The 16452-nt window shown below is 50.1% G+C and overlaps 1 protein-coding gene across 18 annotated transcripts in view; it reads left to right on the top strand.

Annotated features, from left to right (window-relative positions):
• The first annotated feature begins 3573 nt into the window (after positions 1 to 3573).
• MACROH2A1 (macroH2A.1 histone) overlaps positions 3574 to 16452 on the top strand; it is an 81770-nt gene continuing 68891 nt past the window's right edge. For 11 of the 18 annotated variants that reach the window (XR_015167435.1, XR_015167432.1, XR_015167433.1 and 8 more), the window contains exons 1-2: positions 3921 to 4094; positions 14234 to 14438. Coding sequence is in view for 14 of the 18 variants with exons in the window: in XM_086411683.1 (XP_086267809.1) it covers positions 14267 to 14438 (172 nt within the window). In the remaining 4 variants the exon portion in view is untranslated. Of the gene's footprint in view, positions 3758 to 3920; positions 4095 to 14233; positions 14439 to 16452 lie in introns of those variants that run through there. The other 7 variants (XR_015167434.1, XM_086411684.1, XM_086411679.1 and 4 more) reach the window with 1 other exon arrangement.

The following is a 16452-nucleotide window of genomic DNA, read 5'->3' as shown; positions in this document are numbered from 1 at the left end:
AGAGAGGGAATCTTGAACTCCCAGGGACAATATTCCCAGTGATTCTGTGAATGGCACACTGTGGAGGGATGAGGGGCGCGAAGACAGCACCGAGGTCAGCTCTGGAGGGGTGAGGACTCTAACCCAAGGACAGTGCTGCATGACTTTGGGGACAAGAAGACCCACTCTGAACTGGGGGGGTGGCAGCATGGGGAGGATGGATACTGGGTGTGGAGGAAGGGCATGCCTAGAAGGGCTTTATTCAGGACTGAGTCATGAAAACTCAGGTCCTGGATGAACCTGGATTTGAACCCCAGTGCCAGCCTACCCCGGAGAAGGCAATGGGACCCCACTCCAGTACTCTTGCCTGGAAAATCCCATGAACGGAGGAGCCTGGTAGGCTGCAGTCCATGGGGTCGCTAAGAGTCAGACACGACTGAGCGAACTTCACTTTCACTTTTCACTTTCATGCATTGGAGAAGGAAATGGCAACCCACTCCAGTGTTCTTGCCTGGAGAATCCCAGAGACAGAGGAGCCTAGTGGGCTGCCATCTATGGGGTGCACAGAGTCGGACATGACTGAAGTGACTTAGCAGCAGCAGCAGCAGCCAGCCTACCCACTGTCTTAACCCCAGGATTTTTCTTAGCTCTCCGAATCTATAGTGCCTTCATCTGTAAAATGGGGGTAGAAATGTCCCCGAAATAGTGTGCCTGCTGGGGGCTGTTGTGAAACAGAAATGATGGGATATATCTGATTTGACACATGGTGAATGTGCAATAGGATGGAAGAAAAACCAGTCTTGTAGGCTTGACCCACTTCCAGGTCACCAGGGAAACCAACTTAGAGACCAAAGCTGGGGTCGAGGTGAGCGAATTACTTCTTGGTCCGCTAGGGTTGCAGATCTCTAAGACAATCTTGCCCTGTGTTTGGCCTTCAACATCACTTACGGACCTGGGGAGGAGGAAGCCTCAGGTCTGTAACGACTAGGGCAGCAGCAGGCTGTAGGTGTCTCCCCGTCTCCGCACACGCCTGGGCTTTCCTCCAGCCCGGTTGGTCTCTCCGGTTAAGGTTTCCAGGGGTACTGTACTGCTTACATTTCAGACCAGAACCTAGGCAATGTGGCAGTGCACCTAGAGGGTTTTTCTCCTGGAAGGAGACTGGTCCACAGCAGGCATTCAGCAAGTGTTTGCTGAATGACTTACTGAGTCTGGCATCCTCCTGACTCGCTGTGGCCTACATAAGCCTCACCTGGTAGCTGGCCCCTGCAGAACTGAGGGACGTCCCCAAGGAGAAGGGAAGCACAGAGCAAAGGTGGGTGGTGGTGGTCTCTGTCCCTCTTCTGAGACCTCTCTGCAGCTTCCGTGGGGGAATCCTCACACATCCTTAATGCTTTGTTTTTAGACCCGAAGAATCATCATTTCTGCAGTTTCATCTCCTGTAATTCTCCTTTCACTCATTCCACAACAGCCTCACACTTTAAAAGTTGAGATATTATTGACATTATAACATTGTGTGAGTTTAAGGTGTACAACCTGTTGATTTGTTACACTTATATACTGCCATATGATTACATAGTTAACACCTCTAACATGTTACACATTATCTTTTCTTGTGAACACACTCACTGTACTTTGATTTCAGAGATGCTTCTGTCTGCCTCATTTGCTGTTCCTGTGCTTAGAATACCTCCCCCGCCCAATCCCCCAGATATCCACTTGGCTTGCTCCCTCAATTCCTTGGGCTTCCTTCATAGCTCAGTTGATAAAGAATCCACTTGCAATGCAGGAGACCCCAGTTTGATTCCTGGGTTGGGAAGATACCCTGGAGAAGGGATAGGCTACACACTCCAGTATTCTCGGGCTTCTCTTGTGGCTCAGCTGATAAAAGAATCTGCCTTCAATGCAGGAGACTTGGATTCTATCCCTGGGTTGGGAAGATCCCCTGAAGGGAAAGGCTACCCGCTCCCTTCTTCCAGCCTGGAGAATTCCATGGACTGTATAGTCTATGGGGTCGCAAAGAGTCAGACACGACTGAGTGAATTTCACTTTCACTCAGTTCCTTAAATGTCTCCTTCTCAATGAGGCCTTTTCTAAAATTTGAAGCCCCATCCCAACTTATACCCCTATCCCTCTTCCTTGCTTTGTCATTGAGCCCAAGCTCATATTGCTTGCTACATGACAGGCCAGTAAATCGAGAGATGAGTTGTTGGGAGAAGGAATGGCGACTTATTTGGAAAGCCAGAAAACCAAGAAGATGGGGGACTCTTGCCTCCAAAGAACCATCTTACCTGAGTTAGAATTCAGGCTTCTTTTATACTAAAAGGGGAGGGAGTAAAGTCAAACATTTCCTGGTTCTGGTCAGCCTGGAAAGGGGATGTGTTAATTTCTTCTTCCAAGAAGCCATTCACAGGTGGGCCTGGTCAGGATATTTCCCTTGAGTTAAATCTTAAGACAGAGTTACCAGAAATGGGCCATTTTGTATAATTTAAGCTTATAGACAACACTCCTTTAGTGATTAACTTGTAATAGAACACAAAAGTTATTTCCCAGTTACAGCTTTATTTTTCTGTATTGCATTTACACCATCTGATACATCATCTCTTTTGCCTATAATCTTTCTTTCCCAGCTAGACTGCAAACATCTGGAGTTCAGGGATTTTTGCCTGTTCTATTCACTGCTTCATCTTCATCACCCAAATTGATGCATGGCACGAAACATGACCACAGTAGTTAAATGAATTAATGAATGTATGAGTGGCATGTATTGGACACTGCTTTGCAGACTTTTGCAGTACAGTGTAAAGCATCGTGGTGAAGGGAGGTTACCAGCGTTGCTACAGGGGCAACCTGAGGGAAGGGAGTGGTCATTAATGACTCATAATCTTCCACCACCAACTCAGCAGCCTCAGAACAACTCTGCAGGGTCTGTATTATTATCTAAATTTGGTTCAACTGGGTGCTAATGCCTCCCCCCTCCCCCTCAGCCTTTGGTGGATGGAGGGGAGAGGAGGAGGAGCTGGAGGGCTCTTGGGATGGGTCACTAAGGTCTTAAGGCCAAAAACCAATTTAGAAATACAAGTTGGGTTTTGCAGCGGCCCCCTCTTGTTGCTTGTCTCAATCAAAACTAAATTAATTTTTAAAAATACAGGGAAAGGGAAAATAATTAAAAAGCAAACAAACAAAAATGTGTGTGATGATAGAGAATCACTGTTTAGTAAATCTCAACTTGGGTCCAAGAGCGAATATTTGCTGAATCTAAGTAAAAGGCTTCCATGCAACAAAGCAAATCCAGACTTCTAGGGGTCACTGCGAAGAACTCCAGGGGAGCCAGATGCACAACAGTTGGTCGTGGGGAAGACCAGGTTTGATAAGGGCTTGGGTCCAAAGACAGCGGGAGGTTCTGAGGTGCGAGGGAGGTTTGCATTGGTTGGGGAGGGGAAAATGCTTGCTGATAACAGCAGTTTTGCCTCCCGCCCTGCGTCAATGAGAAGGCTTCTAGAGATCGGCAGGGAAAGCCGCCCTCCCCCACCGCCCTCCCCACCCCACCCCACCCCACCCACTCCCAGTAGGCGCTCAGTAAGCGTTCCTCTAGACGCACAGGCTGGGACGCACGCTGGAGAAGTGCCTCTGCCCAGGGTCCCGACCCTTTGCCAGGACTTAGCTCAGGGCGAGTCCCCGGCTCGGGCGGGACCCTGCGTGCGGCGTCCAGGCCAGGTGACAGAGGACCAGAGCTGGGGCCGCCGTGCAGCCGGGGAACTAACCCACCGACGTCCAGGAGGTACAGCACGGAGGGCCCCCGCGCGCGCGGCTGCGGGCTTGGGGTCAAGCCTGGGGCGCCCAGGTGGCGCGGGAGGGGTGGCCGGACGCGCGGGGACGGGATGGGATGTGACGAGCGGCGCGCTGTGCATTGTGGGAATCCCGGGGCCGCGGCGACTGGTTCCAGTTCACTCGGCAGCGGAGCCGGGCGGAGGGGGCGAGCGCGGGGCGCGCGGGCGGGAAGCGAGGAGGTGGGCGGGCGGGCCAGCGAGGAGCGCGGAGAGAAAAGGCGCGAGCGGCCGAGAGGGCACAGGCCAGACACCTTGCTGCAGCTGCCGCCGCCGCCGCCGAGCCGCCCCGTAAGTGCCCCCCGGCCCTCTCGCCGCGCCGCGTCCCCGCAGCCCGGGTCCGGCTGCCCCGCTCTTCCTGCCGAGAGTGCATGGGAGCGGCCGGGCCTGGCGGGCACCTGGCGGCGCACTGCAGACTCGGGCTGCTGGGTTCAACGCGGCCCACGCCGGGGCCTCGCGCGCGCACGGGGCCCTCCCAGGCCCTGCCCGGGCCGCGCGGGATCCTCTGGTTTTGTTCAAAAAGCAAACCCGGAAGCCAACTTGTCTTAGAACCGCGTCCTCCTGCCCGCGCCTGGGCGCTTTTGTGGGCAGGAGACAGCCCCGGCTCGTGCCCCGGCGACCCTTCCTACAGCGGGCGGGCTGGACCCGAGGCCGGGGGAGGCGTCGCGGCGGGAGCCGGTCGGCCTGGGCCTGGGCGCCCGGGAGCTGTTGTGCGCGGAGTTGTACTTGGTGAGGCGCCCGCCCGCTCGCGAGTTGCCTGCCCGGGGCACAATAAGTGGGGCTCGAGCCCCAGGTGGCGGTGGTGTAGGCGTCTGGGTGGTGTGCTGGGAGAGTGGGATGGGGGTTTGGGGGATAGTTGCAAGAGTGGAATCAAGGCGGGGCGGGGAGGGATTTGTCCGGGGACTGGCTGGAGAGGGGCCACAGGAACCCCCGCTGCCCTCTCGTTTTGTGATCAGCCTTTTGTTTGCTTTGTGGTTGGGAGGTGTTGTTTGTTTTTGTTTTTTTTTCCCAAGGTAACTCCAGAAGGCTGTAGGCTCTTCGAGTGGAGAAGGCCAGGAGGGAAGTCTCTCGCTGGGGGGTGGGGTGGAAAGAGGAGGTGAGTGCGCAGGGTGCTGCTGGTCAAGTCACCTGACAACAGGTGTGCGGGACGGCGCATGCCACCTGCACTAGTGCCGGGACCACAGATCACTCACGAAGGATCTTGTCAGCAGATTGCTTGAAACGTACTTTCCCGAGTGTGGAAATAAGAGACACACAGCTGAGACAAGCCTTAAATTCAACAATTACAGTTACCACGAAGTCCTTGTAAGACTTTAATGATCCAATAAACAGCGTATAAGAATAGACAATTAGATGGGCGCTCCTGCTAGCTTCTCTCTCTCTCCTACCTATGTGGTTTGAGGTGTCATCATTAAAGAGGGGGAAAGTGCTTTGTTCCAAGATTTCCTGCTCCAAGGACTCAGGAAATTTTGAAGTTTTAAATTTCAATGAGTGGGAGACTCTATTTGTGAATTAGATGGAATCCACCTACTCCAGGCCACCTTTAGATTACTGGTCTGCTTTCAGAGGCGTTATTAGCTCTGAAATGGACACTTCTCTGCTGCACCTGGAATTAATACCCATGTACACTACTAACCAAAGCTGGGCAGCAGCATCTCAGTCTTGCACAAGAGGCTCCCCAGTGAGGAGAGATGTATTTTTCAACCTATTTTTCTTTCTTCCTCTTCCTAAATCCTCAAGACTTTAAAATCTTATTTACTCTATTTTTAGGAGGAGAGTAGGAAATCTCTCCACTTTGTTACTGTTTTGATCTCTTACCATTGTTAATACTGATCCTTCGATAAAGGTATTTAGGAGGAGGGAGGGGGTTAAATAAGTGAAAATTGTTTGAGGCAGGGCCTTTAGAATGAGGATGGGATGGCTTATGTTTTACTAAACTTTGAGTTGTCTAGCCCATCACACACGACATTCTATACTTCATACAACTATAAGTCACTGGCTTGGTCTATACCCAGTGGGCCAGGGTCAGAGAATGGTACATCTCAGGCTGCCGTTTTTTCTGGTCCTCCAGATAGCAGATCTCTGGAAGACCCTTTCATCTCTTATTTCCAAGAGAGGCTTGGACTATATACATGAATTTTGGGACCTACCTCTAATATCTTCAAAGTTAATGCTACCCCAAGCCATTCAAAGGAGGTTTACTTAAATAAAAGCCCAAACTCACAAAAGCCCAACTTGACAAAACCCAACAAGAATCTATATGTGGTATTCATCAGAATGGCAGCAGCTTCTAGTTCTCTTTGGATTGTGCCCTTGGGTTTGTGTCAGCTTTTTCAGATCCCTGTTCTTGGGCTGGGAAAGGGCAGAGGTCAGTGGGGCCCACGTCTGTCTTATGGGTCCTTCCCGAGTTCTGTAGGTTTAGAAATACATTGGGCCCTACCTCAGCTCTTATGAGTGAGCCCAAGTGGTTAATTCTTCATTCCAGAGAATTGTATAGCTTGTTAGCTTGGATCAAGCCTTCTAGATCAGTGCCTTGCAGTCTTCAGGGAATATTTCTTGGGAATCAGGTTTCTTGGGGGTCAAGCACTAGGGACAGAACTGGATCAAGAAAGTGTCCAGTTTTGCCATGTCCCCCTGCCTCCTAGGAGGGGAGGGGGCTGGAGCTTGAATCAATCACCAGTGGCCAGTAATTTGGTAAGTCATGTCTCCTATGTAATGGAATCTCTGTAAAACCCCCAAAGGACAAAGTGCAGAGAGCATCCAGGTTGATGGACAAGTGGAGATTTAGAGAGAATGGCACACTTGGAGAGGGCGTGGAAGCTCCATGCATGCCCTTGCCTGCACCACCGTATGTATGTATCTCTTCCATCTGACTATTCCCAAGTTATATCCTTTTGTTAATAAACTGGTATGTAGTTGAAAAGAAAAGAAGAAATGTCGAGTTCTTACCCTTGGGAAGCTGACATGAGGAGCAGAAGGCAGGCAAGTGTCCATTGCAAGGTCAGTGCAGGAAGCCACAGTAGCTCTCATAGCAGCTCCCAGGACAGTAACCTAGCCAGGAGCAAGCCCTTACTAGGCACGGAAAGACCAAGTAAGAGTTGACTGGGCAAAGGAGGGCAGGTAGGGACAAGTGTTTGAGACCTGGCCCGCTTGTGCGAAGTCTGAGAACAATGAGAGTAGAGATCACATGGGGGAACTGCCAGAGGCTCAGGAAGTCGTGGTTCTGGAGGGAAACTAGTGAAGCCAGAGGGCCAAACAGACCAAATCACAGAGGGGGAACCTGATCAGAAACACAATGAGGGATTTAAACTTCTTCCCAAGAGCAATAATAAGCCTGCAAAGGCTCTGGATAGGAGGAAGATGTCTTTTCTTGGGGATGCTTCATCTGTTCAACAAACATTGAATAGCTTCTAGATGCTAAGCCTGACCAGGGTCTTGCCCTACTGAAGCTCCCATGTTCCTCTGATGGCCTTCCACTGGGGTGACTGTCTCCTAGTTGGCACGTCCTTTAACAGGGAGAGGAGGTTTGAAGGAAAATTTCCTTGCGAAGGAGGCAGGCAGTGCCATACCAACTATTGGAATGTAGTGCTGGTTCCTTTAGTGTCGCTCAGGATGCATACCACAGAGTGGATTTGCAGAGGTGAACGTTTTAATCCCAGACTGCCTTCCTGCTAACTGTTCCTGCTTGTAGTAAATAACACTCTTCATTTTGGCTTTTGTTTTTTCCCACCACTAAAATCCTGACACATGAGAAGAGTAAAATCTGCTGGAACAAAGTGTTCAGTTTAAGGTTTATTTATTAGCTCAATTTGTCCTTTTCTTCTTGTTTGCAATCCCTTGGTTCACTGAGGATGGACCGTAAGTTCTTTAGTAATCCCTTTCATTTTGTGGTATAGTGTTTTATGAATGGAGAGAGATGTTTTTCGTGATTGGCCAAAGTACCAGAACAAGTCTCTGTTCTGAGCCAATCAGAGTGCATCTTGTGAACCCCAGCTCTGCAAGTGATAGTTGTGTAGTATATCCACATGCCTCTGGGGACATGACAGCAGTGTCACTGTTAATCATTTGGTATGATGGGAGTAAATGGAAGAGAATGCTGTAAACAGGATTAGTGTCCTGCACGTCAGAATTGAGTGTCTCAGGTTTGCCTTGGTGATTCGAGTTGATGGGAAGGTGACAGATGCATGTGGACATGCGGGCACTTATCCCCTGGCAGGGAATGGATGGGGCAGTCCTCACTCTGTAACAGTGACCTGAGCGCTGATAGCTCAGATTCTTTCATCTTTGGGGGCCAGAGATAGGGCTGTCTGACCAGCAGCCCCCCAGCAGTTCTAATCAATATTTTGCTCAAGATCAATATGCACACATTCATTCCTTAGATATAAAAGACTTTACCATTGACCATTCCAATGGTTTCGTGAGTGCCCTGATTTTTTGAGAGTTTTCTAGGCGGCAGCTTTAACAGAGGTCAGCATCTTACAGATATGAGGAAGGTAAGTCTTTTCCACTGGTCTGTGTTACTGTGCCTGTCTTAACTGCAAAAAGGGAGATTGCTGGAGTCATAGGATGGTCACCGAAGGCCTCTGCATGCTCATACCTCAGCCATCAGGGAAATGGTGGTGGTCCCTTCTTGGGAATCCCCAGGGTAGCCCCACAAGCTTCCTGAATTTTGTGGGTCTGGTCTCCCACATGAATGGTCCCAGAGAAGCTCCCGGATTGGTGTCTCACTTGTCACATTTGAGTCCTGTGATCCTTGCAAATGCAGCCCTCATTTTTGTCAAGAGAGCCCCCAGCCACTGTAACTTATCATTTACCACCCAGCTAGCACTTGAGGGCCTCTCAGGAACCAGACTGGAGAAGGCAATGGCACCCCACTCCAGTACTCTTGCCTGGCAAATCCCATGGATGGAGGAGCCTGGTAGGCTGCAGTCCATGGGGTTGCTAGGAGTCGGACTCGACTAAGCAGCTTTACTTTCACTTTTCATGCATTGGAGAAGGAAATGGCAACCCACTCCAGTGTTCTTGCCTGGAGAACCCCAGGGATGGGGGAGCCTGGTGGGCTGCCGTCTATGGGGTCGCACAGAGTCGGACACAACTGAGGCGACTTAGCAGCAGCAGCAGCAGGAACCAGACAGGGTGGTAGGTTCTAAGAGATACAGTCAGTGAGCAGAGTGGCCTGGTCCATCCCATCAAGACAGGCAAGAACAGAGGCAGTGGTGATACAGTGTAACAAGTGTTAGGAGTGGGGTGGGTGGCTTTAGAATATTTGTATAAGTTGGATCCAGCGTGACAGTCAGGGAAGGGCTGGAAACTGCTTATAGAGAGCCGTTTATATAAGACTGAGAAAAACAATTGTGCATATTTCAATGGTGGCTGAGGTTCATTAAAAGGGATTTCTCACTGGACTCAGGGGCCACTGCAGGAATGTCTACTGAGTAAATAGAGTGATTCAGCCTGGTGGAGCCCTCATGGCTGGTAATAGGAAAGATGGGCCAGAGTTGGTTGGGTCTTGTACAAAGCCAGAGTCTGGGCATGGGACTGCTGCACACTAGACTAGAACTGGGGGCCACCTGGCTCAGCCACTGCAGGGAGGCAGAGGAGGGAGCTCCTTGATCAATCTCCATCATCAGAGAAATGTTGGATCCACTAGGCAGAATCGCCCCAGCCTGAGGGCAGGAGAGAGAGTTCCACACCGAGTGAGCGGCATGTCCCAAAGGGTGGAAGTGGGGATGAAGGTGGTTTGCGGCACACGGAGGAGCCAGTTGTGGTGCCCTGTTGGCGAGGAGAACAACAGTGTAGTAGGGTGACCCTTTGCCCTCCTTGCCTCTGTTCCCCTTCCCTTTGTTTTCTTGTCTGTCTTATTCACGGGATCCTCACAGCCAGGCATCTCATTTGTCCTGTGCTTTGAGGACAGATCACAATGTCACAGTCACATCTTGATCATTGAGGGGCTTGTTGTCAAAGACCTGCTTCTCACTGAGCCTGGCTCTTCTCTGTAGAGCCCACTCCGCCTCTGTGTCTGCGTGAACTTTGGGTTTCTGCAAACAAGGTTCATGTCTATTGTGATTGATTTATAGCTGGAGGAGTTGCTGAGATAAAGACCACAGAGATCCCTTCAGGATCAACCACAAAATCTTCATTTCCTGATCTGATAACAGTCAAGCTAATGTTCAGTAATGAACAGATGCCAGGGTTGCCTGAAGACCTATCACTGTCTTCAAAGCATGTGGAACCCTCTGCAGGGCTGAGGGCTTCTGGTTTGCTGAATGGCTTGCCCTCCTGACTGATGAATCCAGGAAGGAAGGACACAGTTTTGTCAGTTTGGCAGGGTACTGTTGCTGTTTCTCCTGTGAACAAGGTCAGTGCCCCAATGAGAAGCTGAATGCATGGGAAGCCACTTTCTGCATGACAAAGGACTGTCCACCTCTCAGAAAAGGCTTGACGCAGGACATGGTTCAAAGTAGGCTTTGACTGGTCACTCAGACCCTGGCTTCAGGGTCAGCTCTCAAGTTGGTTTGTCAGGTTACAGAGACTGGCTGTTTCCTCTTTTCTCTGTAGGAAATAGCTGGAGGACATTTTCCAACCTCTCTTGCAGTAGGTGTGGCCAGGTGACCATGTTGTACTTGGTAGGTCATGATCAGGAGTGGTGTGCTCCACTTCCAGACCTGCCTCTGAAAGCCGCTGGGTATTTTCCTCCATGGCCCTTTACCTCCAGTGGTAACCCCAAATTGTGCATTGAAGGGTGGGAGGAGTCTGGACCCATGAATCATCCTGCAGAGAAACACCAGTCATGGACTTTCCCCAGGTAAGAAATAAGAAGTAGGGGCTTATTTGTTACAGCAGCTGGCCTAGGATATATAGGCTCTCAGTGGTGGATCTGTGACTTGAATTGGGTTAGTCTGACTTTGGAACTCAAGTTATTAATCGCAGTGCTCAGCAGCCACTTATGTCACAGTTACTCTTCCCACCCTGCCTCCCCATGCTGGTGCTTGGCCGTAACCGACCTTGTCTCCTAGACTTCTGAAGAGCAGGATGGACCTGCCGCACTCGTGGATTTATCTGGAGTTTGCACCGCTCCAAGGCGATTTTCCAAATGATGTTTTTAAAATCACCACACATTATTGGATATCATGAAGCTGCGTGGCTCAGTTAGAATTCTTTCATAGCTGTGGCTACAGTTTAGGGATTTACTGCTAGAAGTGCAGCAAGAACATGAGGAGGGGCAAGGAACAGAACTTCCTCAGGGCAGTCTTGGGGAGGGAATGAAGACTCAGGGCTGTTTTATCAGAGGAGTCTGGTTCCAAATGAGACCTGAAGATGGCTCTGACGTTTAAGCACTGATGTATAAGGTCTTTCTTGGAACCTGGGGATCTGCACATGACTGCAGCACCTGGCATGGAGTAGGTCCTAGTTGAGTCGAGCTAGGGAGGCAGGCACACGTCGAGGTGCCAGGGTATGTACTGTGGGAATACGGAGCAGTGAACAATCCAGTCCATGGTTGGGACCAAGAGGAGAGGTTGTGTGAGCATCAATTCAGGTTTGGCAAGAGGATGAAGGGTGTTTCAGGCAGGAGAAGCAGCATGTGTAAAAACATTCTGGACATGGCTTCACAGGTCAGGAAGTCAAGGGCAACTTGGGCATCTAAGCCCAGGCAGGGGTGATGGGAAGCAGTGCTGAAGAAGTAAAGGATGCTGTTTGTGGCTGGCTTGGGAGCTGGAGAGCCAGCAAAGTGGCAGAGATCCTCTGGCATCCATGGAGAGAGACTAATGCTGTGGAGAACAGGCGAGGAGCAGGAGCTGAACCAAGGCAGGGAGGACAAAGAGACGGGAAGAGGCTTGTGAAGTTATGGAAGTGGGTTCAACGGAGCCTGGCTAATGACTGGGAGCTGTGGAGGTGGGCAGAGAAGTAGGGACAGACTGGCCCCTGATTGGTAGCTTGATGCATGATGTTGCCACCGCTGGGGCTGAGAAACCCACAGGAGTTCACATGGGATTTAAAAGCAGGCCCTGCTGAGGGCAATCAGAACAGAGCCCTGGGGCTCGGCAGCCAGGTGTACGCTGGGATAGGGACTCGGGAGTCACCAGCTTGTTGACTAAAGGCTCTTGGCTCGAATCAGAGGGGATCCCCAGGAATGTTACTTTTGAAGAATAGGCGTGTCATGTCCCTGGGTACTAGTGGCTCCTGTCTGGGACAGGACATTGTCCGATTCCCACAAAGTCAGCCCCAAACATACCCAGGCAGGTCCACCCAGAGACAGAGCTGGAGTCTGTGCACCAGGAAGAACAGGGCTGAGCTGCATAAACCATCCCTGGTCACTGGCCTCTCCTGCTGGAAGAGGGGAACCATTAAAACTCTCAGTCTAAAGGTCTGGGGTTAATCTGTGCAACATATTTGTATTAAAGCCAAAGACTGCTGGGAGCCCAGATCCAACTTTTCCCTACAAACACATGCACACACAAGTACAAATACCATTTCCTGCTCAGAGTGAGCGTGGGCACCTGTTTGCCAGGAATGTTTTAAAACAGAGCTCATTACAGAAGAAGTGGAGCCAACTATTTGTTTCAGAAAAACCAGACCCTTCTGGGACTCTCTTTAGCAATCAATGATCAATTAAGACTAGGTATCTCCCTTGACAGGGTGAAATACAGGGTTCTCATCACACAGGCCTTGAGCCCCCTTAATTCTGATGAGCCTGTCAGAGTACCCAGAAATTCTGCCTTCTCCTGTTTTGGCCATCTCTGTCAGGCCGACCATCCAAGATGGTCTTGAGGGTCATACTGATGTTAGATGTGGACCATGTATATCTTGAATGTAGGGTCGGGTGTCAGGAACAAGGACTCCTAACGTTGTGACTTCCACGGTCACAGAGATAGGGACTGTTAGAGCCGGAGGAGCCCACACTGGAGCTTGACCTCAGTTTACCAGTAAATGGGAGACCTGACTGTTTGGTTCAGTGGTCTGAGCATCTGTGTCTTCCAGGGAAGTCTTGTCTGGTGCCCTGGAACAGGCTAGGGCCTCTCACAGCCCCTTCCGCAGTGTCCTGCACTGGTTTTTCACAGTTCCCATTTGAGTGACTGAGGGTTATGTAGTATTTCTTGTGCCCACCAGCTCTGGGAGAACAAGGCCCCAACTGCCTTGTGCATTGTCGTCTCCGTCCCAAGCATGATTCCTTAAGTGCATACGTGAATGACTCGATGCTCCTAGTAAACGTCTGCGACCTTGCTGTGTGGTACTGCGCCAGGAATACAGTCAGGGGCAGCCTTTTGAGACCTCGTGGTGTGACGAGGGAGAGAGGGCGGGGGAGTGTGTATGTGCGCACGTCAGTGCCGTGGTGTGAAGCACATGGGAACCCAGAGGACGGAGCACGCGGGAGGGTGGGCAGAAGGCAGAAAAGCGTGAAGGATAGAGGAGGTCCTGGCTAAAGGGCACGACTACTGTGGAGGAGGACATTTGGGGGTACTCCCTGTGTTTGCGTTTAGACCTCAGGAAGCACGGGTGAAGCTCGATGGGTGTGGCAGGCCTAGATTTCTAGGGCATTGCATGACAGGCCAAAGGTTCTGATTGCGTCTTGGGAATTGTGGCAGCAGGGAAAACTTAAGAACAGTACCACAGCATACTCAGATTTGTGTGCATGGAGACAGCTCAGCCAGTGGAGAGCAGGTGGATTAGAGTGTGGCCTGTGGTGGGAAGACCTTTTCAGGACCAAATGTGTGATCATTTGGTTAAAATAGTGGTGACCTGGGTCCAGTTACAGTCGGGGTGGAGAAGAGAGGACCCTACAAGAGGTATGGGGCATTTTGGATGGTGAGTGGGTTGGAGAAGAAAGGAAGGACTCTCTTCTCTGAGGACAGGCCTGACTAGCAGTCAGGAAGTGCTCAGAGGGCCTCATATTCCAACCTGGCTGCCCGATTAACTCCTGTGGGCAATTCTTGCCTCTCACAGATAAAGGACTGCAAGGGAAAGAGGCTGCTCTCATCAAAGAACCTAAGTGTCTGACTTAACGTCTTCATTGTAGAGGCAGGTGACATAGTTTTCTTTTATCAAGTGTTCAGCAAATGTATCAGCCCTGGTCTCCAGTGTATGAAAATACAATTATTAAACAAGCATATAGATCTCAGCCAAGAAACCCCATTTTCTTTTACATCATGTGGCATAAAGGCGAGGCACTTAAGAGCAGTCGTTGTCAGAGTAACGTTTAAATGGAAGTGGCTGATAAAATTGATGTCATGGTATAAAATGTGAAAAGCTAAGCCATTCTTTTTTCCAGGGCTGAAGCACATGGGTGGAATGCAGAAACTGGGCTCGCAGGGCTCCGTGACTGTAGGCGGTGGCATCTGCCAGCACAGCCCGTTTCTTCCAGGGCCAGAGGGTGTGGGGAAAGGGGCGATGTCCCCAGTAATCCTGACCCGAGAATTCGCTTGCCTCCACAGTGTACTTGCTGATCCATCTCCAGGGCCACCGCCATGTCCAGCCGGGGTGGGAAGAAGAAGTCCACCAAAACCTCCCGGTCCGCCAAGGCGGGAGTCATCTTCCCCGTGGGCCGGATGCTGCGGTACATCAAGAAAGGCCACCCCAAGTACAGGATCGGGGTGGGGGCGCCCGTGTACATGGCCGCCGTCCTGGAGTACCTGACAGGTGAGTGTGCTTGAGTCACTGTGGACACACAGCTTCCAAGGATTGGGAGGACCTTGTTCATTTATTTTGAAAATGTTCAAACCTACGGAAAAGTTAGAAGAACAGTGAGTGCACATTTTTACCTAGATGCACCGTCTGTGAACATGTTGACCCACTTGCTTTATCTCTCTCCACTGTGTGTGTGTGTGTGTGAGTGAGTGAGTGTGTGTGTGTGTGTGTGTGCATGCATGTGCATGCACACGTATACATTTATTTTTGGCTGTTACCTGTTTGGTTGTTACCTATTATAATAATGTCTGTTTTGAAATTTCCTCAATTGTCCCAATAATGTGCTTTATGATTTTGTTCTATTTTCTTTCCTGATCCAGGATCCATTTTAGGATCATACATTGCATTTGTCTGTCAGGTTTCTTTAGGTTCATTTTAAAAAATTCCCTAGCTTTTCAAAAAAAATCTCTGATGACATGGATGTTTTTGGAGGGCACAGGCTAGATATTTTGCAGAATGCCCTTTAATCTGTGTGGGCCTCAGGCTTGGATTCAGGTTAAATGTTTTGGCAGGAGAATTCTGTAAGCGATGTTGAATCCTTCTCTGGCATCGTGTCAGGAGCCCCTGCTGTGGGTTTGTCCTGTCACTGGTGATCTTCACTTTGGTCATTGGATTAAGGTGGTGTCTGTGCATTTTTGCACATCCTGGATCTCAGCCTTTCACCCATGGCGTTAGCATTCCTTGATGATCTTATTACCAGGATCTGTTATCACTAGGGTGGTTATAAAATAGTGGTTTTTCTATTTCTGTCTTTCTCCTACATTTATTAGTTGGCATTCTTCTGCTAAGAAGAGCTTTCTTTCTGCCCTTCCCTTCTTTTTTTTTTCTATCAATGCTGGTTCGTGGATTTTTAGAATTTAACATGTTATGTACTGCCATGTCTTTACTCAGTATTTTGGTCACATTGTCTCAAATTTGACCTTCAGGCTGGATTTTATGCCCTTATTCCCCCTCTCCATCACTCTGTACATTTCTTTTCTTTCCAACAAAATGAGATATTCTCATCTCCTCCTGACCTTCCCCTGTCCCAGTCTAGTAATCAGCCATCCCTCTGGGGCGAGGTGACGGGGGGTGGGGGGTCCTTGGTCCTTTTCCCAGATAAAATGTTGTTGGTCTTATTGGTGACTCCATAGCAACTGTGGGAGGTCAGCTGGGCAGGATTCACGTACACCCCCCTGCAACCCCAGCCGCCATTTTTAGTATTGAGGAAACCAACCTCAGGGCATAAAAAGATTTGCCACGTATAACCAGGAAGTACTTGCAAAGGGGCACATCCTGCTGTCCCTTTGTAATGCTTTTACCAGTTTTTTCTCCATACATCATCAGGGCAAGTGGCAGATGGGGACAGCTATCTCTCTAGAGAGAAAGGAGAGACTGACTCAGCAAGACAAGGCTGGGTTGCTCCCTGCTCTCCCAGCCTTCTCGTTAAGACAAGACCCAAGGCTTCCCCTCACAACTATGAGGGTTCTAGAGTTTTTGTGTTCTGTTAAAAGTGTCTAGGCATAAAAAGTATTGGGGGTTCTAGTTGTGAGGCCTTTGCACGTATTTGGAACTTGGACCCTGTGCTTGTCAGAGACTCATAGGTGGCATGCCTGGTAGCATGACATAGGCATGGTTCTTCTCACTATGCAGATGAGGAAACAGAAGCCCAGAACATAGGTGTCACACCCAGGAAGACCACATGTAATGCTGGCAGTTGGCCAGGGAGACCAGGGGAGAAGCCACTGGGTGGGACCCAGAGGAGACTTTTAAGGTCTGGCTTAGCAGTTTAGTGCTCTGTGACCCAGAGAGAGTCATTTAACCTCTCCGGATCCCAATTTCCTTTCAACTCATTTGGAGACAACAGTCCCTGCTTTACCAACTCCAGGCTGCTGTGAGATCCAAAGGGACTTTGAGCACAGTGGGGAAAGTTGACATGATGTGTAAATCCTGCCAACCTGTGTTTCCTGGCTCCCGAATCATATGA

This window comes from Bos grunniens, chromosome 7 (genome assembly GCF_055505025.1).
Source record: "Bos grunniens cultivar Pamir isolate PY7600 chromosome 7, Bosgru_T2T1.0, whole genome shotgun sequence".
NCBI classification, from domain to species: Eukaryota; Metazoa; Chordata; class Mammalia; order Artiodactyla; family Bovidae; genus Bos; species Bos grunniens.
Note: the sequence above shows the minus strand (reverse complement) of the source record. Positions and strands in the feature narration are given on the sequence as shown.